Source organism: Vombatus ursinus, unplaced genomic scaffold (genome assembly GCF_900497805.2).
Source record: "Vombatus ursinus unplaced genomic scaffold, bare-nosed wombat genome assembly UNPS02014847.1, whole genome shotgun sequence".
NCBI lineage: Eukaryota > Metazoa > Chordata > Mammalia > Diprotodontia > Vombatidae > Vombatus > Vombatus ursinus.
The window spans coordinates 13,903,625-13,929,927 of NW_020954625.1; the positions used below are offsets into that span (position 1 = coordinate 13,903,625).

Genomic DNA, 26,303 nt, shown 5'->3' on the forward strand with positions numbered 1-26,303 from the left:
AGAGAGAGAGAAAGGAAGGAGACCGGGAGGGAGGGAGGGAGGGAAGGAGGGAGAGAGAAAGGCAACCAGCCAGTGGTCTTGTAATCAGATCTCTCCCCTGATGCTTACTGCTTATGTTACCTTGGGCAGTTCATTTCTCTCCCTGGTCCTTGGTTTCCTCATCTATAAAATGAGAGTTTGGACTGGTTAACTTCTGAAGTTCTTCCAGGTTGACCTCTATGAACCTGTGATCTCTTGGCAGCCCTTTCCAACCCAGCTCTTAACCAACTTGCACTCATCTCTAGAAAAAACAATTTCAAATCAATGGAATATTTCCCCCAGGATCTTTACTTCATCTTTGGATATTTAATGAAATATCTTTGAGTATTTCATTAAAGTGCCTTATTTTATCTCAAGTTTTATCTCCTCTCAGCATTGATCACCACTTGCCCATTATTACAACCAATTTGCAACTGAAGAGCTAAAGGAATCTGTCTCTCTTTCACACAGTCCAGAATGGGGTGGAATGCAATGGAGAAGCATTTATAAATCACTGTATTCCAAGAATTGTGCTGAAGTATGCACTGGGCATGCAAAAACGAAAGTGACCCCAGTTCGTGCTTTCAGAGAACTCATGGTCTGATTGGGGAAGATGGTCTACCTCGGGAAGTCAGCTGCAGAGTGACTAGTGAGGCCAAGGAAATGTGAAGACTCAGCAGCAGGGCCCAGCCCAGTGGTCCTTAGAGAAGAGGGAGGGAAGGAGCTGGGAAAATGAGCTCTTGGTGGTCTCTCTCAGGCTGGGCAAGGTGCAGTTTGGGGCTAGGTTGGGGGAAGAGGGGAGGGAACAAAGGCTTCTTACACCAGCCTTTGGGACATTTGTACAACACTCTCCAGCCTTGTTTTCCTCCTTGTCTGTATCCTTAAAACTGAATTGAACAATATTGAGTCAAGCTTAAAATATTTTTATTTGCCAGTCATTGATCTTTGTAATACAGTCAGAGGCTTTGGATCCAGACAGGGCTGGAGTTAGATCTATTCAATTACAAAAATCATTCACTTTGTGTAAATTAGGGGTGGGAGTAGCTGGAAAGAGACAAATTCAGGCCTAATATATAGGGAGAGTTTTTTTTTTAAAAAAAAAACACTCCTAACAATTAGTGATATTGGATCTGAGTTCAAATTTCACTTCTGTTACTTTCTACCTGTGTGACCTTGGGTGACTCATTTATTTCTCTTCTCTGAGTCTCAGTTTTAACTGTAAATTGAAAGGCTTGTGCAAGTTGGCCTCTGCTTTCCTTTTCAGCTCTAAATCTATGCTTTTTTAAAAAATTCTCTAACCACTTGTTTGCTTTTTGGTTCAGGTGAGGATTTTAACAGTTGTCCTCTGAAGGCCCTTCCAACTCTGGGATTCTGGGATAAGTTTTTTTTCCCACTTCTAGTTGGATTCTCCTCAAGTAGATGGAACCATGTATATTTTCCTAAAAGCTGTTGGGGACCATCTCTAAATAGCAAAAGTAGAAAATCAAATCCTGTGAGAAGGGCCTGACTTAAATTATTTGTGGCCAAGTTTTAGAAACCCACATTTGAAAAACAGGTCAGGTGAATGGACTGAACTTTGTAAATTTATGCTTTTAGAAGATAAATGATCCTCATCATTGGGAAATATTTCTTAAATGCCTCATTAAGCATGATGGACTGGACACAGAACAAAACAATTTAGACAAGACTATAAAGGCCTTTGTGAGGCCAGAAGTGTGCTTTAGATGGAGGGAATACTGATGTGGAGGAAGGTGAGGGGAAAAGAACAACAAAACAGACTGTGAATACATAATACCTAAAGCCTTCCTTAAGTCCTCATGAAGTTTTTAACTAGCACCTGAGGTTGTCAGAACACTGAATTAAAGTCAATGAATGACTGATATTTAAGGGTGGAGAGAAGGTTTTTTTACCCTGTGGACTCCAGTTCTGCCATCCATTTGGTAGTTATCTCATCTACACAGATCACCATTTTCATTTGTTGTGGATTCTGAAATCAGAATAAATGTTGAATGTCTAATGTAATTTTAAACATTGTAGAGTCATGGATTTTCTGCCTTGAAAGGGACCTCAGAAGCCATTTAGTACAACTGAGACCAGAAGGAGAATTCCATTTACAGAGTACTAAACCAGTGGTCAGCCATCCAGCCTTGGTATGGAGACCACCAATGAAAGGAATCTCATTCCTTCCACTCCTGGACAGCTTTAATTACTAGATGCTTTTAGCTCAGCTCAAGTCTTAATCTGCCTCCTTACAACTTCCACCCCATGTTTCTGGTTCTACACTCCAGGGACGAGCAGACATTTGACAGTCTTTTAAGTATTTGAAGGGAATTATTATGTTTTCTTAAGTCATCTCTTCTCCAGGCTAAAGATCCCCAGTTCCTTCTAACAATCCTTATATTTCATGATTCCAAGGCTCTTTTTTACCCTCCAGATGTTGTCCAGCTACTCAGCATGCTTCCTAACATAGCACCCAGCCTTGACCTTGACACCTCTGATAGGGTCTAACCAGGGCAGAGTACCATGGGACTAACACCTCATTCCATCTTGGCTAATGGACCATTAGAGATTGATTAAATTAATGTAGCTTTATTCCCTTAGCTTTCTTTACTTCTTTGTTCTATCGTTGACTCATTGAGCTTGAAGTCATTGAAATCTCCAGATATTTTCAGATGAATTGCTGTCCAGCTGCACCCTATCTTTTAAGTATGAAGGTGATTTTTTTAACCCAAATATAAGACTTTTGCATTCATCCCTATAAATTTTGTCTTATCGATTTCCTATCCAATAGGCTGAAGCTATTGAAATCTCCTTGGATGTTGACTCTATTATCTAACGTAGTATTTGGTTATTTTGAGAGCACAAACTGTTTCATGCTTATCTTTAGATCTCTAGTATCTAGCTAAGTACCTGGCGAATAGTAGGTATTTAATAAATACTTATTGATTTAATAAGTAGCATATTAGCTATCCCCAGTAAATACTTATTGATATAAATATATATAATATATAAATACATCAATACTTATTGATTTAATAAGTAGCATATTAGCTATCCCCTCCCAGCTCTGTTGTCATCAGCATATTTGATAAGCATACCACTCATGAACTGTCAGCAGTCATCTGATCCCAGGGAAGATTGGAGACCCGCTCACTTAAGTTGCCAAAAATGGATTGGCGTACATGATTTTATGAAGTATAGATGTGATGCATGATGGAAGGGACCCTGGACAGCGCATGTGTTCTTACCAGCACAAAGTATCAGAGAAAGGCTACACCACAGAAATGAAGTGACCCCACAGTCCACAAGGGGGCAGTATTCTAGAGACTCAGTGGGCAGGTGGAAGGGGATCCTTGACCTTGGGTGATGAGAGCCTTCGGGAGGTCATCCAAAGGAAGTGAAGAAATGAGGAACTCTCTAGGCTGGTGGAAACAAGACCATTTGATTGTACTTCATTATTAAAAAAAAAGTGTCCATAATGAAGGCACTAAAAGTCCCACTGCCTTGGGTTGTGAGTGGCATACTTTGCAGGAACATTAACTAGTGGGGGCAGTTTCAGAGGCATATGACCACTTTGGAGTTGGAATTGGAAACCATGTCTATTTCAAAATCAGTCATAGGAAGTGGGTGGTATTTCAATTTAATTTAATCAAATTCAGACATGTATTAAGTTCCCTCTTGGTATAAAGCTTTGTGCTTTAGCTGTCTTTGGATGTTTAAAAGGCTTCCGGGAGGAGAAGCGACTTGATGTCTGTCTTCTGAGAGGAGCTTCTGGTCCTGTTGTATATATACAGTTTTTAAGAACAACAGATTTGGAAGCAGGAGCTAGGTTTGAAGACCCAGATCTACCTCTATGACCTAAGTGGAATCACTTGTCTCTCTGAGTGTGAGTCTTCATTTATAAAATGAAGGAGGTTGGGCAAGATGATTTGTAAAGACCATTCCCACTTTAAATTCTATGATCTCTAATCCAGTAAGTTGTGGGGAGGCAAATGTTGGTTCAGTGTGAGGAAGAACTTTCTAAAAAGTAGAACTGGTTAATAATCAAATAAATAATAAGGTAAAAATTTTGTTGTTTAGTCATTTTCGGTCATGTCTGATTCTTTGTGACCCCTTTTGGGGGTTTTCTTGGCAAAGCTGCTGAAGTAGTTTGTCATTTGCTTCTGCAGCTCACGTTACAGAAACTAAGGCAAACAGGGTTAAGTTACTTGTCCAGGATCACAGCTAGTCAGTGTCTGAGGCTGGATTTGAACTCAGTTCTTCCTGACTCCAGGCCAGGCACTCTACTCATTGTACCACCTCGATGTCCTAAGCTAAAATTACTGGGGTCATTTAGAGACAAGCTGGAAGATCACTTCTTGGACATTTTGGAGAGATAACATCTGAAGTCTTTTCCAGCTCTGAGAGTTCATTTTGAAACAGGAAGGAGGATAACAAAGGGATGTGAAATGGAACAGATCTTTTCATGTTTCTATAGTTTCTATTAATTCCACTTTCTCATTAATAATTTCTTTGTAATTTATAGTCTTAAAGTACTTAATAAATAACTAAAAAGTGCTTATTGTTTGCCAAGCATAAGCAAGCAAAATTGTCCCTTGCCTCTAAGGGGCTTATATGTTAATAAAGGAAGACAACACATAAAGGGAGACTAGAGTTGACGCAGCTGGGTGTCACCATGGATGGAGAGCACCAGGCCTGAAGTCAGAAAGACCTGAGTTCAAATCTATCCTCAGACACTTATTCCTGGGCAAGTCACTTAACCCCGTTTGTCTCAGTTTCTTCATCTGTAAAATGAGCTGGACCAGGAAATGGCAAACCACTCAAGTCGTTCACAACTGAAAACAACTGAACAACAAGTTGGAAAAGGGAGAGAAAGGGGTTCTCACAAGGCAACGTGGATTAGAAATGGCTGGGAAGCAGTGAGGGATGGAATCACATTAAAGCTCGACAGAACCCAGGCTCCCTGCTGCAAAGTCTAAACTCAATAAATGCCAGTCAGCCCCTTTTCTAACAACTTTGTGTCTTAGAGAATTGCTGGGGGGTCCAAGGTCAGTGACTTGTTCAGGGTCACTCAGCCATTTGTATTTGTCAAAGGTTGGACTTGAAACCAGGTCTTGCTAACCAGCCCATTAATCCACCTTTAACCCCTGCCTCTGGCTCCTTTCCATCTCTCTTTTGCAAAATAATTATCACCCCATTTTTTCATTATCATTCAATTGTTGTAAGAATACTGAAGGAACATAAATGAAGTCCTCTTAGCTACTCAGGGGCAGTAAAAAAGACTCCAGGGTTTAAGTCCCAGCTATTTCTCCAACCTATTTGCCCTGCTATGTCCATACCCAGAACTCCTTTTTTCCTCTTTGATTATAGAACTTGTGTCCTTTTTTTAACCAGTTCTGTCCTTTGGACTTCGATAACTATGGGGCTGTTCCTCATAGAGTTGTCTATACCTCTGTGCTGGTGAGAAACGATTGTTTTCCCCTCAACTAGCCAGTCCCATCCAATTCCTTTTCTGCTCTGGAACTATTTCCGTAGGCCTTCTAAGCTGCCTGACATAGGCATGAATAAAATATAAGAGCATGTCCCCCCAATTGCTGCTGAGCTAAAACCAGTAATTAAGAAACCAAGATGAGGAAATGTATGCAGATAAAAGCCGCCACCCTCCCTCCCCATTGGCTGCAGGCCCCTTGCTCAATAGAAACTGTTTGGTTTTGTATACAGTCTGCCGATAAGATAACGTTTGCCAATTCCCCTTGCACAGCTGACTTTTGATCCATCAATTGTTTTTTCATCCATATTTTTATAGACCGAGTGACTTTCTACTATTACGTTTGCCACCCAGAAAATAAATAAAGGCATCACAGAAAAACTCTGAAACTGGAAACTCTACAATAATCCTGAAATTCGAGAGTTCTGAGTTCTCATTCAAAATCCTGCTAAATATTATCATGTTGGTCAACTATTTCTAAAGCATTTGATGGGGGTACTTTTAAAATTTAAACCAAAATTATAACTGTGTTTCAACTCTAGCATGATTCATTTCAGTTCAGTTAATAGTCAATAACCACCTCCCACATGAAGTCTTACCTATTCTCCCACAGCTAGTCCCCCTTCTATCTTGTATTTAACTCTCTTATGTGTATTTGCATTTTTTCTCTACTTATTCATTACATACCTCTGTGCATGCATTATCTCCCCTATTAAAATGTAAATTCCTCTAGAGAGTAGAGATTGTTTCACTTTTGGTTATCTGTATGCACAGTGCCTGCCTAGCCCAATGTCTGACACACACAAAGTTGGCTCGATATAAATGTTATTGATTGCTTCATTGACCATTTATTGAACGGCTGCTCTGTGTAAGTCTTGGCCCTCTCAGAGACTCAGAGAACTCTCCAAGACAAAGATTCCTCACTGGTAGTTCTCTAACTCAACAAAATTACATTGAATTCCCCCCCCACACACACACACACACAGAGAAGATCTTAAATAATTAGTTTCATTGATCATTTTAAAAGACCTTTCCTTCATTTGAAAAAAAGTCCTTCAGTGTGAATGAGTTTAGGATACTTTCCTGTGAGTCCCTTTTTACTGGAACTCACCACCATGGAAGGAGAAGGGAAGGAGAGCCTGGGAGTCCTAGAAACACACCAGCTTTGCCACACATGACCTAAGTACATTTAGGGAGGTATTCCAAGGGTCAGCAGATTAGAGCCTACAGCCCATTTTTGCATGACCAGGGATTTAAAATCATTTTTACATTTTTAAATATGACAGAAATTTATTTATAAATGTAAAAAAGCATTCTTAGCTCCAGGGCAGGCAGTGGCAAGCAACTTTGCATCAGGCCAGAAAATGAAGTTGTGGAAAAAAGGGAGGACATGGATGTGAGTCACGAGTTCAAATCCCAGCTCTGATGTATGTTAACCGTATGACCATCAGCAAGTCACTTTGTCTTTTTGATAGCCATTTTCCTCATCTGCAAAATGGGGGAGATCATTCCTGTACATACTTAAGGTGGTCTTGTGAGAGATGATGGCCCAATAGAAAGCACTTTGCATTGGGAACCAGAGGGTTAGATTAGACTCACCTGGGAGACTGATGTTAAATGACTTGTTTAGGGTCTCCTAGCCAATATTCCTCAAAGGTAAGACTTGAACCTAGATCTTCCTAACCAGCCCATTACCAACTGCTATTAATTAATTAGAATGCAGTCTCTGACCAGGTATTCCCCGTGTAACTTCAGGCAGGTAACTTCTTTGAACCTCAGTTTCTTTATTTGTAACATGAGAGGGTTGGGCTAGATGACCTTTAAGGTCCCTTCCAGCTCTCAATCTGTGATTTTATAAAAGCACTTTGTAAACCTTCAAGATGTACAGAAATGTGAGCTGTTCCTTTAAAATATTATGTGTAAGTGTATGTATGTATGAAGAGGTCTAGAGGTTTTGGGGTGCTCAAATGGACCCCAAGATTTCAACACGGGCCCTGCCTGAAAGAATTCAACTCAAATCTCCTTCCAGCCAGAGAAAAAGTTTATTAGAGATAAATCACATAGGCCAGGTGACGCTGCCATAAGGATGAGCGGGCATGAGACAGTCTCAGCCTTTTGGGCATGAGAAAGTCTCAGCATTTGAATGGGGGCCAGGGTAACTTTGGGTGGCCAGAGGAGGGGCTGGAAAAAGGGTCTAGATGAGAATTCTGATTGGAAGGTCTTAGAGATTGAGTAAACAATGGGAATAGATAATGAAGGGAGCTGGAAAGTAGAAGTTTGAAAGGCACCTGAATAAGATCAAAAGGTTGGGCCAGGGCTTTCAAAGAGAGATAAGGGGAGTCAATAAGGAACCTAAAAGTTTAAGGGTTTTCTGGGACCCAGGAGCCAGATTCTTTTTAGGGCTAGGGAGGAAGGCGCATCTGAATAAGATCAAAAGGTTGGGCCAGGGCTTTCAAAGGGAAATAAGGAGCTGGGGCCTGTAGAGCCAGATTCCCTTTGGAGCAAGGGGTGAGGATCTCAACTTGGGCCGATACCCTGTCATATATAGATAGAGATAGACAGATAGTTTTACATATAGTTATTAACTTTCAAAGAACCCTTCAGATCCTGCCTTTTCCTCCTACAGTCTATGGGCAGCTAAGTAACACAGTGGATAGATTGCCGGGTCTGGAGTCGGGACTCAGTTCAAGTACAACCTCAGATACTTCCTAGCTGTGTGACCCTGGACAAGTCACTTCACTCTGTTTGCCTCAATTTCCTCATCTGTAAAATGAACTGGAGAAGGAAGTGGCAAACCGCTCCAGTATCTCTGCCAAGAAAACCCCAAATGGGGTCATAGAGAGTCAGACAGGACTAAAACTACTGAACAACTACTACAGTCTATACTACAGAATTTAGCATTTAATCATTACATTATTATAGAACCAAAATCAGATGGAATCACAACCAAATTCTGCAGTTGAGAAAGTTGTGTCAATCTCCTCCCTTATTGCTTCAGTCACCATCCCTGCAACTTCCCAAACCAAAATAACCTTCTTTGGCCATGACTCCCCTCTAGATGCTTCCTCCCCCCATGAGATTGTAAGGTCCCTGAGGGTGGAGGCCTCCTTCACTTTTTTTTTATCCCAGCACTTGGTGCATAATAAGTATCTAATAAATAAATGCCTTTTTGTTCATTTATTCATTTGTTTGTTCTTTTCCTTTCATTTCATATGTAGGACTGGCCCTTCCCAGATTAGAAACTCCTTGAGGGCAGGGAATGATAATTTATACTCCTGTTCTCCTCCAGGACTCCTAGCCTAAAGTCCATTCATTACCTATGATCGTGATGATAGGCATTTATATAGTGCTTTAAGGTTTTACAACGTTCTTTACAAACATTTCTTCTATTGTCACAACCCATGGGAGGTAGGTGCTATTATTATCTCTGTTTTACATATGAGGAAACTGAGGTAGGTAGGAAGTAAAATGACTTACCCAGGGATACACAATTATTATGTGTCTGGAGCCAAATTTGAATTCAAATCTTTCTGACTCTAGAATCTGGACTCTATCTACTGCATCACCTAGCCTCCTCATCATAGTGGATAGAGGTAATGGGGTACAGTGGAATGAGTGCCAAACTGGTAATTGCTTTAGTGTTTACAATGCACTTTACTTGATTAGCTCATTTGATCTTTATAGCCAGTTATAAGTAGGTCAAGATGACTGGAGCTTTATACCTCAAGGAATCAAAAATTAGGGAGTGCAAAAATTTAACACCTGAGCTCTTTTAGCAGTTAGAAGCCACTCTAGTTTCTAATTCTTCTAACCATTTGATTGAACTTGTTTTCATTGCTTTTTATATTTTTTTCACATCATAAATTACTAAGTCATTTGAATGTGCTGCTGCTCTGTTCAACTGGCCCCAGGCGCCAAAATTGCTAGTTGTAGCACTGCGCACAATGGCTCTGTGAAGGTGTTTATGGATGTTATTACCTCCATTATACATAGAAACTGAGGCTCAGAGGGGTGGGTTCATTTAGTCACACAGTAAATAAGAAGTGTCAGAGACAAGCATTAGACCCAGGTCTTTTCTGACTCCGAGAGCAAACAATCAATCAGCAAGCATTTATTAAGCACTCATGGTTTGCCTTAAGGCACATCTACTTAATAGGCAAACTCAGTATTCGGATAGTCCCTCTCCAAATGATCCCAAGGCCTCAGTGAACCTTCAGCTCATTTAAGGCAGTGATGCTTGGAGAAGAATCAAATGGACTTGCCTTGATGTACTTCACCTGGTGATGTGATGGACACTAATAGACAGTGGGGAAACCGCTGCTCACAGAACAGGTTTTGTGCTTTATGGGACACCGCTGCCTGCCTGGAACTGACCCAGATGATAGTGAGTTTTTGTAGCTTGCCATGAACTTTCTCCCCCCAAAAATAAAATTGTTTCTGGGCATGAGAAATAATCAAGGCTTTGTAATGTAATAAATCTTTCCTGCAAAGTTCCTATCAAGCCTGTTCTCATGGTGCCCCTCCCCCCAGTTGAAAGGGTTCTCTTCCTCCTAGCATTTTCTGAAAGCACTTCATCTGAATCTCTTCTTGGGCCCCCCATACCCTACGTTGTGTTTACTGATCTGTGTGCATAGTAAGGCGGGGAATGTGCATTGATTGACCACTTCATGTGGGACACGTGCTCTGGCTAAAGGATGTGAACAGCCCAGAAATCCCAGATTTTTCCTTTGGTCCTCATGACTGGAGTGGGTCAGAGAGACCTGCCCCAGAGGGCTGGCCACTCAGCGTTTGTTTTTTTTGTTTGTTTGTTTTTTATTTGTTTTTTCCCTAGGCAATGGGGTTAAGTGACTTGCCCAGGGCCACACAGCTAGTAAGTGTTGAGTGTCTGAGGCCAGATTTGAACTCAAATCCTCTTGACTCCAGGGCCAGTGCTCTATTCATTGTGCACCTAGCAGCCCAATTTTTTTTTTTTGGCAAGGCAATTGGGGTTAAGTGACTTGCCCAGGGTCACACAGCTTGTAAGTGTCAAGTGTTCGGTCTCAGATGGGATTTGAACTCAGGTCCTCCCGACTCCAGGGTAGTGCTCTACCTACAGTGCTCCCTAGCTGCCCCGACTCAGCAATCTTTAAGATGAACCAAGAAAAAGGCCCTGCCACTCTCTTGCCTTCCTCTGTTTTGAGCATATCATTTAGGATTCAGTCAAACAAAAAAAGAAAGACCAAGTGGGATTAAGGACCTGAAGCTCCTTTGTTGTGTTGAAGAGTGCCCTGGACCAGAAGGTCAGGAGGGCAGGGTTCAGACCTAGCTTCTTGACACTTATTGGCTGTTCGACCCTGGCTAAAGCACTGAACTACTCAGCCTCAATCTCCTCAATTGTTTCGATGGGGAAATTATTTGTGCACTACCTACGCCACCAGATTGTCATAAGAAAAGTATACCATGGGGGCAGCTAGGTGGTGCAGGGGATAGAGCACCAGCCCTGGATTCAAGAGGACCTGAGTTCAAATCCAACCTCAGTCACATAACACTTACTAGCTGTGTGACCCTGGGAAAGTCACTTAACCCCATTGCCTAGCCAAAAAGATAAAATTTAAAAAAGAAGAAAAGTATACCGTAACCCTTCAAGTGCCAAACAAATGGTTGTGGTTGTTCTCCTGCCTCGCTATATACATTAAATCATTAACAAATGAACAAAATTTTAGTAAGCACCTACTCTTCCAATTTCTTTATTTTTATGGAGAAAAGGTTCTTGGCATGGTTGTAGGCATTTAATCAGTGCCAGTTAATGAATGAATGAATGAATGAAATATTTATTAAGCACTAACTATGTGCAGTGGACTATGGTGGGCATAGAAATAGAAAAGTAAGGTGGGTCTTGCTCTCAAGGAGCCCACCTTCTAATGGGGGAGACCACACACAGAAGGGTTTAGCTATGAGTCAGATATAAGGGTCCCATGGTCCTTAGGGGGCAGCCGCAGAGCATGTGGTTATGCCTCTTCTCTAGTATCCTTTGAGCTAACAAAATAATTTCAGTTTCTGATGTTGAACCATATGACAGGGCCAGTGACTTTGGTGGTGAGAACTTTCTGTTGATTGATTGTTTCGTGTTGAAGTGATCTGCAAGATGTCCCACAGTTTGTGTATGATGGAGCCAGAACTCAAACTCAATATCCGGCGCTGTGCCTCCAGATCCCAGTCTTTCTAGTGCCCTTGTGTTGAAGATTGGGGACCCTTGGTCAATAATCAGGTTTTCTCAGTTTCTTGATGAAGATAGAATAAGGAAAAAAAAAAAACAATATACCTGCTTGAGAACGATCCCGTGGCTACGCTGCCACATACAAACTGTGTTGCTCCCCATCCCCAAACCCTTTGGTTTCCGCCCCTACATTTTGCTCATTCATCCATTCTGTTCACTTGGCATTCCTTTAAGATGAGACTTTGCCTTTACATTTGTACATTGTTGCCGCCTGGCTGAACCTGCCCCCATCATGGTGGGAGAGCCATCATTTTCATAATTTGTTATTAGATGAAATCTCCAAGGTCAGCAGTTTGGACTAGAGTGTCAGAGTAGAGCCAATAGGTATCCAGTGCCTCCTGCTCTTAGCCGTGGGCAGACCGTGCCAGCTGTCCCCCCTCTACTCAGATCCATCTCCAGTCGGCAGGTTTGTATTTACAGAAAACTGAGGAGAAAATAACATGTTAAATGGAATCCATCATCTGGGGTCAAAACAACCATGTCCTTTTGGTTGTTTTGTTTTATTTTTTGTCCTGATGTGGGTAGAGATGAGGCATTCCCTGATCTCAGGCAAGCTGGGGGTGAACTTGGAGCTTTCTGGGGCTTGGAAGACCCATCCAATGAGGGAAGATAGTGTACTACCTGGGACCTCCGAACTGAGGAGGGGCCCCAGGGGAGTTGTGTAACAACCCTCTCGTTGCAGATTTGGATAAATGGACACTGACATGGATTACGAAAGGCCCAACGTTGAAACCATCAAGTGTGTCGTGGTCGGAGACAATGCTGTGGGGAAGACCCGACTGATCTGTGCCAGGGCATGTAACACCACTCTGACCCAGTACCAGCTGCTGGCCACTCATGTGCCCACAGTATGGGCCATTGACCAGTACCGAGTATGCCAGGAGGTAAGGGGGGCCCTACCATCCTACCGGGCCAAAGACCTGGGCACCTTTCAAGTGAGACTGACCCCCCCACCCCAAATATGCTAAACTGAGTGGTTGGGGAGGGAAGTAAAGCAGCAAACAGTCATGACCCAGAATGTCGGGGCTCCCTCACTTTTCACGGAACATTCATAGAAGAAAGTTATTTCCTAGGTTAAGCCACATTGGGGGCAGCAATAATTAATGGACCACTTTTTTTGGACTATACTTATCATTTCATAAGTATAGAGAAGTCCCAGTTAAGAAACTTCCTCTACCATTGCAGATTGGTAACTGCTTTGCCATTTAGGGTCTTAGAGAATATTCTGGGGCCCTAAGAAATGAAGTGACTTGCCCAGGCTCACACAGCCTTTAAAATTGACAAAGCTGTCTGCCATTGGTCAACAGGAATTTCTTAAGCACTTGCTGCATACCAAGCCCTGCTGTGTTAAGCACTGGGATACAAAGACAGATGAAAATCTGGTGCCTGCCCCATTATGCTAATGAAAGATACAACGTGTAGATAAGAAGGTCCATCCAAGATAGACTAAATCCATGGAGCTAAGGCTCTTAGAATGAGGAAACCCAGCAGAAAATCTGTCAGATGTATATTCAGGCCTGGTGGCCTCCTGAGCAGAAGTGACCATTCTTGCTCTCTCTATTGCAGGTCCTAGAACGTTCTCGAGATGTTGTCGATGAAGTGAGTGTTTCTCTCAGGCTCTGGGATACCTTTGGTGACCACCACAAAGACAGGCGTTTTGCTTATGGCAGGTAAATAAAATCTAACCTAATTGAAAAAAAATGTGACACTTGGTTTTGCAAAATCAACTGAGCAAACACAGAGGAGAGGAGAGGTGGGAAGCACATGATGTGAAAAAGATCTGGGGGCTCTTAGTGGCCCCACAAGCTTGAGATCAGTCAGTCTACTGATGTGTGTGACCTTGGTAAAGTCAGCTCAGTTTTTCTGGTGTTTGTCTGTAAAATGTACCATGATGATCCAAGTAGCTAATGCAAACCTGGGCTTATGTGGACAGGAATCGCATCTTGGAAAAAGCTGAGAGAAGCCACCTGTACTCTCTCTCCTAGTTCTATTCTGGTCGGGGAACTACTTTTTAAGGAGTACATTGAGAGAGTGGACAGCTTCTAGGGTGGTGAGGAGGGACCATCCCACAGGAGGAGCAGTCTGTCAGTCAGTAAGCATTTATTAAATGAAGCAGTCAGGGAGAGAGAACTGATTTCAACTCAGCATAAGGAAAATCTTCCTACCAGCTGGGGCTGTTCAAAAGCAGTATGGGATTCTGTGAATGGTGGTGGGTTCCTTCTCAATCAGGGAACATTTATTAAGCACCTAGTGTGTGCCAGGTATTGTGCTAAGCCCTGGAGAGGGCAAGAGAGGGAAAATGGAGAAGCCTCCCAGGATAAGTTCTGCTGGACTCTGGTGGGCCACTCCAGGGGGATGTAGTCAGTGAGTCATAGACTTAAGGATGGAAGGTCCTTTGGGGTCATCTGGTCCAAGCACCTCTTTTACAGATGAGGAGAGTGAAACCCAGTGGGGTTGAGAGACTTGGCAAAGGTCACGTGGGTAAGTAGGGATAGAGCTGGATTTTTGAGTTCAAGTCCAGGGCTGTTTCTCTTGTGTTAGACCAGATGCCCTCTGAAGGCCCTCCCAAATACGGGCATCCATGATAATGACTTTCTCCTTGTGTGGTCCCACCTTTGCAGAACCCCACAACATTGTCCTGAGGATGTAGGGAGCAGCCAGAGCAGTAACATTGAAGACCCTGAGCCTGAATTAAAATCCTAGCTCCATTTTCTACCGATGTATGTGACCTTGGTAAAGTCAGCTCAGTCCTTCCAGTGTTTGTCTGTAAAATGGATGATAAGTCATTAAAAGTTATAACCAAAAGCGACCTCAGGGGCTGTCTTTTCCAACCCACTCATTTTAATATGAGGAACTGAGGCCAAGAGAGGTCAAGTCACAGTCACCTGAGTAGTGAGTGACAGATATTTGAACCTTGGGTTTTTGACTTGAAATCGAGCATACCTTCGACTGGCCCGCACTGCCACTAGGACCTGACCTAGATACCATCCAGGGGCACGTCCAGCTTGGAATTCATCATCCTGACTCCTAAGTTGGTCCAATTCATATAAGGCAGCAGGGAATTCTGTGGAGCTGTGAAAGGGCAGATAAGTCTACTCAAGCCATGAACCCCATGGCCACAGGAGTCCCGGGTCACCATTCCACTCTCTTCTGCTCCCAAGGCTTGGTTAAATTTCCTTCTTCATTAAAGAGGCAGAGGAAGCTGTGGGTGGGGCAGCTCTCAAGATGTTCCTAAGCCTTCCCTTTCTGCTGTCTGTCTCCTCAGTCCAGATAACACTCCCCTTGCCTTCTGCCAGACTATTTCCAATCATTCTGAGACTGGGCAGCCCCATTTCTGGGCTCCATCTGCTGTTCCAGCCTTTTTGTGGCCACATTGCTTTCCTGGGTCCTTCACGACATCTAAAGCACCCTCTCAAATGCATTGGGATGTCCTTTTTCTCCAAAAAGCATCTCCGAATTCCTTTTTACATGGCTTTCCAAAATACAAAATCAGCATCAGTACCAGATGCTGTTTTGTTCCTCGAAAAAAAGCAAGAAGAGGCGGTGATGAAAAAAGTGAATCCTGAAGGAAGAATGTGGGGTTCCATTCCCACAAGAAGATGGGCATCAACTATAAAGTCCTCACATTCATTCAGTGACTGCCTGAACACATGAACAAATGAGCAAAGTGGAAAATCATTTATTAAGCTCTTACTGTATGCTAAGCAAAGTCATGGATCCCTTCCTGTAGACTTAATAAATGGTTATTTATTGGCTGACTGATAGGGCACTCACTGGGCTGGAATACAGAGGTGTCTCCATCTCTGACAGACACTGTCTGGGACCTCAGGAAGCTTACAATCTAGGATAGAGGAAATAGGACATGTAGTGGCGAAAGAGAATGCCCATCAGAGTATGATGTGATGAGATAGCTTATGGGAGGGAGGCACCCTCTTCACTGGCAGCTCTCGGGAAGGCCACCAGAGTGGCTGGGATTTTTTAAATGACTGTAGATTTCTACAGTGTGACCTAGAGGGTGCAGATCTCTCCTTGGAGTCTGAAAAACCTTGGTTCTAGACCCGTCTCGGACATACACTAACTGTGCAACCATGGGAAAGTCCTTTATAACCTGTCTGGGCCTCCTTTTCCTCATCTGTCAAATGAGTGGATTAGACCCAAGTGGGAGTTCTTATTCCAGGATCCATGAACTTCTTTTAAATATGTATGTGTGTATACATACATATGTATATATATGTATATTATATATATAGTTTTATAATTATTTCATTTTAATTAGTTTCCTTCACAATCTTATGTATTTTAAGCATTTAAAAATAGAATTGAGAAAGCTTCCCTAGGCTTTGCCACACTGCCAAAAGGGACATGATACAGAAAAGGTTAAGAAGTCACGGATTACATGATCTCTTCGATACCTTCCAGCAGAGTCAGTGATCCTGAGATCCCTGAGTAAGTTTATGTTCTCAATGCCCTGGGCAAACCACTTACGACTAGAAATAGCAAAAGAAATGGGAAGTTGCTAGTGCTAAGGGGAAGCAGGAGCAGCTTCTTGCATAAGAAGATTTTAATTAAGACTTGAAGAAAACTAATCAATCAGTTGGTAGGTGTTTATTAAGAACCTACTATGTGCAGGCACTATACTAAATACTAGGGATATAGAAGAGGCAAAAGTCAGTCCCTGTCCTCAAGGAGCTCATAATCCAATGGGGGAGAAAGCATGCAAACACACACACACATATGTTTATATATGTGTGTGTATAGATACATGTGTATGTATCAACATATATACTTACACACATATACATATACATGTACTCTGTCTCTGTCTCTCTCTACATATATATATGTGTATATATATGTATACACACACACACACACACACACACACACACACACACACCCATATATAGACACCTACAGACAGGATAAATAGGAGATCCTTAACAGAGGGAAGGCACTGGAATGCAGAGGGGGCAGGGGAAGGCTTCCTGGAAGTGGTAGGCTTTTAGCTGGGTCTCAGAAGAAGCCGATGAGGTTAGTGGTAAGAGCATTTTAGGCCTGGGGAAGGGACAGCCAGAGATGACACCCAGAGACAAGAGGGAGCGTGTTGTTTGAGGACCAGCATTAGATGGAAGAGGACATGAAGGGGGATAAGGGTCAAGAAGAGAGGAGAAGAATGAGCCAGGTCATAAAGAGCTTGAAAACCAGAGGATGCTACCTCTTTGTGTCCCTGCAGGGGCCTTGGAAGCGTCTTCCACAGAGCAGTCATTGTTGAGTTGCATTAAAGAGGATCCTGAGCTTAGAGCTAGTGAGGACCTCTGAGTCCCTCTAAGCCAGGAGTTCTTAACCTTTTTTTTTTTTTGATTCATGGACCCCCTTTGGCACCTAGGGAAGTCTCTGGACCCCTTCTCAGAATAAAGCTTTTAAATGCATAAAATAAAACATATAGGATTAAATGGGAAGCCAGTTATTTTCAAATACAGCTATCAAAATGTTCAAAATCAAATGCATGGACCCAGGTGAAGAAGCCCTGATCTTCTCCAACCTCCTCTTTTTCTCTAGATGAAGCTCTCAAGGGCCAGGGAGTTGAAGTGAGTTAATCAAGAGTCCCACAGGTAGTAAGGGTCACAGGTAGGATTTGAACCCAGATCCTCTGACTGCAGGGCCAGTACTCTTTCCACTACAGTGAAGGCTTCCTAACACAATTCCAAGATGGTTGGTTGTCCTTCGTTCTGGAAGAGAACCATGACATCAGGAATCATGACTTGAGTACCAAGCTGGTCCACACTTAGATAAGAGCTGATGGATGGCTCCCTAGGATAGCAGATTCATGAAGCATTTTATTAAGGACCTACTCAGTGACAAAGATGAGGCCCTGGGTGTGGAAGTACAAAAGCCAGCTGCTCCCTGCCCTCTGGAGGAGAATCTGCAAGTTAAACAAGCTAATTAACAGTGACTTGGAAGATACACTGAGAAATGCAGGGGAAGGAAAAACAAAAGATAGCAGGAAAATCTATTTTAAATAAACCTTTTTAAAGTTACTCAAAGGAGCTAACATTTGGGTTTTTTTTAACCTTTGATGTATTTTGTTTCTGTATCATCTTCATTTCCCAATGTCTCCCTTCTTCCACCCCTCCCCCAAAGCCATCCTTTGTAACAAACAGAAAAAATAAGAGAGGAGATAACAAAACCAGCTCATCACAATGACCCCACATGTCAACAGTAAATGGATATGAATGTCTGTGCAACATGGCATGTAATGTATGACAAGTCCCCATAGCCGAAGGATCCCAACTCTGCAAAAGAAGGCAGATAATAGAGGCACCTGGAAACCAAAATGTCAGTTCAATCCAACAAGCCTCATTAAACCCCTACTGTGTGCTTAGGTGGCACAGTGGATAGAGCACCAGGTCTGGAGTCAGAAAGACCTGGCTTCAGTCCTATTCAGACGCTTTCCTAATTGAGTGACCCTGGGCAAGTCATTTAACCAATGTCTGCCTCATTTTCCTCATCTGTAAAATGGGGGTGATAATAGCACCTGCCTAACCATGGTAATTATGAGTAAGATAATATTTTTAAAGTGCTTAGCATAGTGCCTGGCACACAGCAGGCTCTAAATGTTCTTTTCGCTTCCCTTGTTTCCTCTCCCTTTGCTGGGCACTGAGTTGGGTGCTGGGGCTACAAAAACAGAAATGAATCAGTCCCTGCCCCTTCAGTAACTTCTGTCCCACTGGTGGGAGTCACTTGGACTCCTTCACTCCACACATGAATCCACTCCGCTGGGACTGCTATTTTCTTTTTCTCAGAATTCACCTCTTTTCTTTCCTGATGTTTCTGCCCCAGCCTCCTTGTAGCTGGACTGTCCCCATTTCCATACATTGATTCATAGGCCATTCACTAGACTTCTCAATGAAGCTGCAATGGTGGCCGCTGGTGGTTTCCACGTTGGCTGCAGGGAGTTTCCACACACAGAGAGCTCAGGCTGCATTCCCAAGCCCTCTGTTCTGTGCTGGGAGAGATGACGAGCTCAGGCCGTGGAAGGAGGAATATGCTACAAGAGGCCTACGGCTCACCTCTCTTCTCCAAACAACGCTGGGCATGCCAATGAGATTCCTGAGATGTTTATGTTGAGGTCATCTTTCTCATGAAACTGGGCGATGTGTTTTACTGGACCATGGAAATCCCATGGATTGTTCACTGCAGTTCGGAGGATCTAATGGGGCATTAGGAAGACAGCAAGGGGGCAGTTAGAACTCCCACCTTATAAGTCAAGAATACCCAAGTTTGAATCCTGCTCAGACACTTACTAGCTGTGTGACCCTAAACTGGTCACTTGACCTTTCTCAGCCTCAGTTTCCTCATCTGTAAAAGGGGGATAATATTACCTCCTTCCTAGGGTTGTTGTGAGGATCAAGGGATATATGTAAAGTGTTTTATAAACCTTAAATCACCAGAGAAATGATCTCTTATTATTGTATTATCATTATTGTTATATACTCTTTTGTTTAACATGAAATTCATGGCTAGGATTCACTGAATAGTTCTGTCTTATGGAGGAGGGATCAGCCTTGTTTGGCTTGGCCCAAGAGAACTTTGGGAGGGATTTGCAGAGAGAGGCACATTCCTACTTTTTGTAAGCATAACCTTTCCAACAATGAGAACTGTCCAAAGGTGGGATGGGCTGGACCTTGGTGGCCATCTCATCTTACCCTAAAACAAGAATAGGAGGAGATGCTCAGTGTGGTGCTGGATGACCACCGGTTAGGGACGTTGTCCACAAGCTTCTTGTTCAGGTAGGTGTTGGACTACTTCACCACCAACTCACGAGAACAAGCATTTGTCAAATGCCTCCCGTGTGCCAGACACTGGCTCTTTTCAATTCTGATTCTGAGATCACCTTGGTCTCTGCCAGTTGGGAGTCTACAGTCCTGGGGAGAAGATGGTCTCTGAGCTCTGTGACCCTCTTGCTGGTCAGACTCCCAAACTTGGCCTGACACTGAGCTCCCTGACCCCTGGCATCCCAGCTCTAAATACTGAAAGGAGGCCCAGAATCATCTCACCTAGCCCTATAACTTCATTATTGCCCTCTCTTAATTGATAGAATCAAATAGCACCTTCAGGATCATCTAGGCAACCACCTTGATTTTCATCTAAGGAAACTGAGGCCCACAGGTCACATAACTGACTCTAACCTGGATATTCACATGCCGTCTCCCCCAGTAGAATGTAAACTGCTTGAGAGCAAGACTCTTTGTTTTGTTGGGGGTAATTGGCCAGGGTATCAAGGTGGCATGGTGGACAAAGCACTGGGCCTGGAGTCAGGAAGACCCAGTTCAAATCCAGCTTCATTCACTGGCTGTGTGCCCCAGGGCAAGTCACTTCACCCTGTTTGCCTCAGTTTCCTCATCTGTAAAATGAGCTAGAGAAGGAAATGGCAAGTCATTCTAGTATCTTTGCCAAGAAAACCCCCAATGAGGTCACAAAGAGTCAGACACAACTGAAACAACTGAATAACAACAACAAAAAAATCTTTTTTCTTGTCTTTGTATCCCCAGCAAATAGGTAAAGTATCTGGCGCCTAATAAGCATTTAATAAACGCTGACTGATGACTGCCAAGTTGAGGGGGAGGAGACGTTACAGTTTGTGTCCTGTCGACCCTGTGCCCCTCTCACCCAACATGAACAAACTTCTCCGTCATGTGACTGTCCAAAGTCCATCGTCTTCATTGCCCTCTGAGAGGTTCAGTTGTATTAGGAGCAAGAGATCCCCTCTGCCATGAGGGATGATTTTCAAAATCAAGTTTCACTCTCAGTCACATGCCTCAGGAAGGCTCCCCTGCACTCAACTTTGGCTTGTTTGGTTTTAAGCATTCATGAATCCCTTTTTCCTGCTGCTTTTAGTGGGATTTTTACCTTATTGTTAGAGGAAGACTAAGGTTCTTCCAGGGGACCAAAATAAAACAGCAAAGTCTGATTGCTTTGTAAGAGAGATGCCCCAGATTTCCCGTTATACTCTTCCAACACTTATATCTACCTCCTCTTTCCCTGTAACAAAGAAAAACAGTTCAGCAAGTGGAACTGACTAAGCATCCCTATCTGATGGCGTATACCATATTCCACACCTGTAGTCCCTCACTTCTCCACTGAGAAGGTCAGCTGTATGTTTCCTCATCTGTTGCCTATGGTTCTTCATTGCAATTAATCAGAACTGAGCCACCTTTTCCTCTTCATTGGCAGAGCCACTGTTCTCCTGATAGATCGTATATTATATAACATTGTATATCTCCTGATGGAGTGTATGTCATTCTCCTGATTCTGTGCTTTTGTTGTTCAGCCGTTTTTTGGTTGTGTCTGACTCTTCGTGTCCCCATTTGGGATTTTCTTGATGGAGTGCTTTGCCATTTACTTCTCCAGCTCATTTTACAGATGAGGAACAAACAGCAAACAGGCTGAAGTGACTTGCCCAGGGTCACACAGCTAGTAAGTGTCTGAGGCCAGATTGGAACTCAGGGAGATGAGTCTTCCTGACTCCAAGCTCTATCCACTGAACCACCTAGCTGCCCCTGGTTCTGTGCATTCTCTTTGGCCTAATCCAATAAACTGGTTCATGGATGTGTTTCTCCTAACTTGTCCCCAAGGAAGCATTCTGCTGCCAAATGCCTCAGAGAAAACAGAAATCACAGAAGGAATCATGAGGCCACAGACCTGGATCTAGAAGGGTCCTGAGAAGTCTGCTTATTTTAGAGAAGAGGAACTGAGCCCTAGTGGTGTAACTTGAGATTAGACTTAGAGTGGGGCAGCTAGGCGGCACAGTGGATAGAACACCAGCCCTGAAGTCAGGAGGACCTGAGTTCAAATTTGGCCTCAGACTAATCACTTCATACTTACTAGCTATGTGACTCTAGGCAAGTCACTTAACCCCAATTGCCTAAAAAGGAAGAGAAAAAGAAAGAGGAGATTAGACATGGAGTATAAGAGGTAGGATATGAGCCCAGGTCTTGGGATTCCAAACCTATTGCTCTTTCAAATACTGCGCCATCTTTGCTGTTATGACTGAAAATCCAATGTTTTTCAAAAGACTTTAATTTCAGCGTGATATTCCAGTTACTTTAGTTAAGAAGGCTGATTTAATAATCATGTTTATTCTGAGAATCCTTAAAAATAGTAGTATTATTATCATTAATGACACCATTGTCATTGTTTTGCTGTAGGAAAACTCCTCAATTTCTCAGTCATTTTGACTTTCAATGACCTGTCATTCAGGAAAGAAGACAGAATCCTCATTATATTTTCTGTCTCCATTGGGTTGACAGCCTTATCTGGGGCCCACAGAAACGTTTGCTGTCCATGAGAATTAACAATTCATGTGGTGTTCGAAGCCCCTTCTGGGGTCTGTGGAATAAATGCGTCTGGACCCTCGTTAATCATTCATTGTAATCCTATAATGACAGTGAGAGAATCCAGATTCACAGAAGAGCGCAGGAGAACTCTGCCTCCAGCCCCGTCCCCCAATCCCAAAGGTGAGGGTTAAGAAGTTTGCCTTGGAATACTCAGAATTGGAATCCCAGCGTGAGACTCTGCTGAGTGTGTCCTTCTGGGTTCATGGAGGTATCAGGAGTGGGCCAGCACTCAGTGATCTCCTGCCATTTTCCCCAGAGTGCTGTAATGGGTAACGCCTTCTCCCCAGCTGGCTAGGCTCTGCCACCTTCTTTCCCAGCAAACCTGATTTTAAAAAAAGGCCCAAATAAGAAATAGACAGACCTTTTAGCAGAACTGAGGCCCCTGCTTGTCCTTCTGTTACATAGGAACGCACTCAAGGATGTCTCATCCCACCTCTGTGAAGAGGAGCCAGCCAAGTGAGAGGGGGATTTAACACCTTAGGCACTAACCTCATTCTGGCATGATACTGCCCCAGTCAAAGGGGAGTGGAAAGAACCCGGATCTGGATGAGCCAGGTCCAAATGCTGCCTCTGCTTACTACAGACCATGGAATCCTAGACTTAGAATGATATTTCAAAAGTCCCTGAGTCTGACCTTTTCATTTTACAAATGAAGAAACTAAGGCAGTCTACCCATAGAGGTGAAGAGACTTGTCCAAGGTGACTAAGCCACAGAGCTGGTATTTGAACCCAGCTCTTCTGACTCCAAATCCAGGCTTCTTTCCTTGTGCTATTCCCTGCCTTTCGGTTTTGTGTAGTAACAAAGCTAATGTAGGTGCTATCTATGCCTCTATCTAGGTCATTGATTCAAATGTTAGCATAGAATCAAACATAGATTGCTTTCCTCTACACACACACACACACACACACACACACACACACACAAAGTTACTTGAGGGGAGGCGGGAGTTTTTTCATTTTTATCTACCCAGTTCTTGACACAATGTCACTTAATTAAATTGAATTAAAATTAATTAAATTGATTTAACACCTCTCTGGCTGATAAGATCCTACTTTGTTCTTCTAGCGAATCTGATTTGTAAAACAAAGTACAACTGAGTTTGGGGATGCCTACTTGTTCTTCATTTATCACACAGAGTCACAGGTATTTACGTATTGAATTGGTACTCCTAGGATACTCCTTCCAAGACAACATTGAACTTTTAATGACTCCACTTTGGTTCTGGTCCTTCAACTAACCCTCGCTTCACCCACTTGGACTCTTGTCTAACCCACAACTCTATTTTGGTTATCCACAAGAAAAACGTGAGAGGCTTCATCCATTTCCAAGTGCTAGGTACACCTGGCACCTACAGCATTATACAGCATTAGTAACTGTCACAAAAAGAAAGGAGAGTAGGCTGACACAGGCTGCTCATGATAGTGCCATGCTGCCTCTTTGTGATTACTGCTTCCTTTTCTAAATGTTTGCTAACCATCCCTTTAATAATACATCTGAGATGTTGGCAGGAATCGAAGAGAAGTTCACCCATTGTCCTAGAGTTGGCAGATTTCATTCTCTTCCCTTGTGGAAAATTACATCATTTGTCTTCTCCCATTGTGGTATGGTTTCTGTTCTCTGCAATCTTCCAGTGATCACCAACTATAGCTCAGTAATCCCATCTGCCAGTGGGAAGCGGAGCTCCACTGGGCCCAGTAACTAGAATTCACCAAGAGTAGCTAGGTATTCTCTTATTGCCTCTCCATTTATCTTGGCTATCACCTCACTACTGCCGCCTTTTGTTTTTGTTCTATCCTTTCCAGTTCAGAGATCATTGTCTTTGGCAGAGAAAACAGAAGAGCGGGCAGATACCCCAACTAACTAACTGTGGCATCTCACCCTCTCTCGCTTCAGTTTCCCCATTTAGAAAACAAGGAAGTTGGACTGTGTTCTCTAAGGGTCCTTTGAGCTCTAAATCCAGTGTCAAATAAGATACATATGTAAATGAGATCACATTTGTAAAGTGCTTTATAAACCTTACAGAGCTATATAAATGCTAATTATGATTATGTCAGTGTTTTCTTGATTCTCTGTTTCAGTTTTATTCAGTCAGCCTTCATTGAGTGCCTACTATGTACAAGGCACTGTGTTTCATCAGCTTTGAAGAGAAAGAACCTGTTAGCATCCTCATCATAACCACTCATATGTATAACAATTGCAAAATAAGTCACATTTCTGTAGCACTTTAAGGTCTACAGAGGGTTTTCTACATAATCACACTCTGAAGTAGGTGGTGCAAGTATCCCCATTTTACAGAAATGAAAATTGAGGCTCAAAGAGTTTACATGACTTGCCTACATCAGGATTAGAGATTTGAGACTAGAAAGAGACCTTAGAGTTACTCTATCTAGTTCATCCTATTCCATTTATGGAAGAAGACTTGACCAAGGTCACACGATTAGTAAGTGGGGCTGCTATGTGTCCTGACTAGGATTTTTAGCATTTTATCGCCAGCATCATGATTGCTCTCTCCTGAAAACTGGTGATAGAGGTCCTCCACCCACCGCCCACCACCCCACAGCCTTCTCTTCTCCCAGTGAGCCAAGCATCCTGCTTTTAACCTTTTTTCCTACCACCTCCTTCCTATCTTTTCAGTGGTTTTTCTTATTCTGTTCTAGATCTCTGCAGTTTCTTTAAAAATCCAGAGCTGAAAGCAGGCTCCACACCAATGGGACAGATAGATGAATTAATGGATCGATGCATGGGTGGATGGATGGATGGATGGGTAGAGAGATACATAGGTAGATAAATGGAAGGCTAAATGGATGTAGAATGGTATAAATAAGTAGATGAATAGGTGGATAGATAGAATGTAGGTAGGTGGATGGATAAGTGGCCATAGAGTGGAATAGATGGGCAGATAAATAAGTAGATGAATGGATAGATAGTAGTTGGATGGATAAATGGATGGAAGTGGGGAGGGAGGGAGGGAGGGAGGGTGAGAGAGAGAGAGTATATTTAGTGCTTGCTATGCGTCAGGCATTGACAAATGTTATTGCTACCTCTTCTTGGGACCTGTAACCAGATAATGCTACTTTGTAGCAATGAACAATGGGAAAGTCCCCTCCAGAAAATAAGATAAGAGGACCAGCAAGCAAGTTTTACAGAGCTAAGGGAGGGAGGGAGCTGTCGGCACCAGGCACAAAGCGCTGAATCTTGCGGTCCCGTTGAGCTGGCCCAAACAGAGTCAAGAAGACACCTGCTTATCCCCACGATTTTTCAAAACATCTCAAAGACTCAGGAGGAAAAGTCCAGTGCAGGTGTCCAATAGCAACAGAAATGGGAGGCAAAGAGTGAACAGGGTGAGTTCTTGTTTTTCCCAGGCACGATTTACCTGTGATAGGTGAATTACTCTAAGCTGCCTTCCCTCTGTCCACGAACGTCGTTGGTATTTAAATTCCTGCAATAAAGCCGGCCAAATGTCAGGGCATGTTTCTGAAGTAAGGCTTTTTGGAGAGGTATGCTTCAAATCTCCAGACTATTACCTTCCCCTTCATAATAACCGTAAAAGCAGGTTCCCCCTCCCCGGTCCTTGCGGGTTCTTTTCAGGCAAGGTGGGTTAAGTTTCCTCTGCAGAGGGCACAGGTAATTATAGACAGAAGCCATTCTGCCCTTCTATTGTATAGGCTCAATTAAAGCCCTTTGAAAAATTCAGGACTCTGGATGCCTGGTGTTTGTGTCCTGGTAGGAAAGTGTCCATCCCTGCCTTTTTCTGGAGCTCATAAGTCGATAAGGGCGCAAATGATGGATGGAGATTCTGGAACCACCTTTGCTTTTCCGCTGCTGTGGAGGTAGTGCCAGAATATACCAGTTTTGAATGAAGGTCTCCTAACCTCCTTCTACAGTGATGTAACGGTAGTGACATAATGATGTAACAGTGATGACATTGACCATGAATGACCAGAAAAATAATTGCTGGGGTGTGTGTGTGTGTTATAATATAGGAGAAAGGCAACTAAGCCTTATGAGGATGGGCTCTTGGGAGCAGAGGTAATAGAGTGTGGAGGGGGAAAAGAGTGGAAGAAGCATTAATTAAGCACCTACTATGTGCCAGGCACTATGCTAAACACTTTACAAATATTATGTCATTTTAATGCTCACAAC

The 26,303-nt window shown here is 43.0% G+C and overlaps 1 protein-coding gene across 6 annotated transcripts in view; it reads left to right on the forward strand.

Annotated features, from left to right (window-relative positions):
• The window catches only part of RHOBTB1 (Rho related BTB domain containing 1), a 198,999-nt gene that overhangs the window by 130,895 nt on the left and 41,801 nt on the right, over nucleotides 1-26,303 (forward strand). For all 6 annotated transcript variants that reach the window (XM_027840640.1, XM_027840644.1, XM_027840641.1 and 3 more), the window contains 2 exons: nucleotides 12,445-12,646; nucleotides 13,329-13,432. In XM_027840640.1, the coding sequence (XP_027696441.1) occupies nucleotides 12,455-12,646; nucleotides 13,329-13,432 (296 nt within the window). In that variant the 5' untranslated portion in view covers nucleotides 12,445-12,454. The remainder of the gene's footprint in view (nucleotides 1-12,444; nucleotides 12,647-13,328; nucleotides 13,433-26,303) is intronic.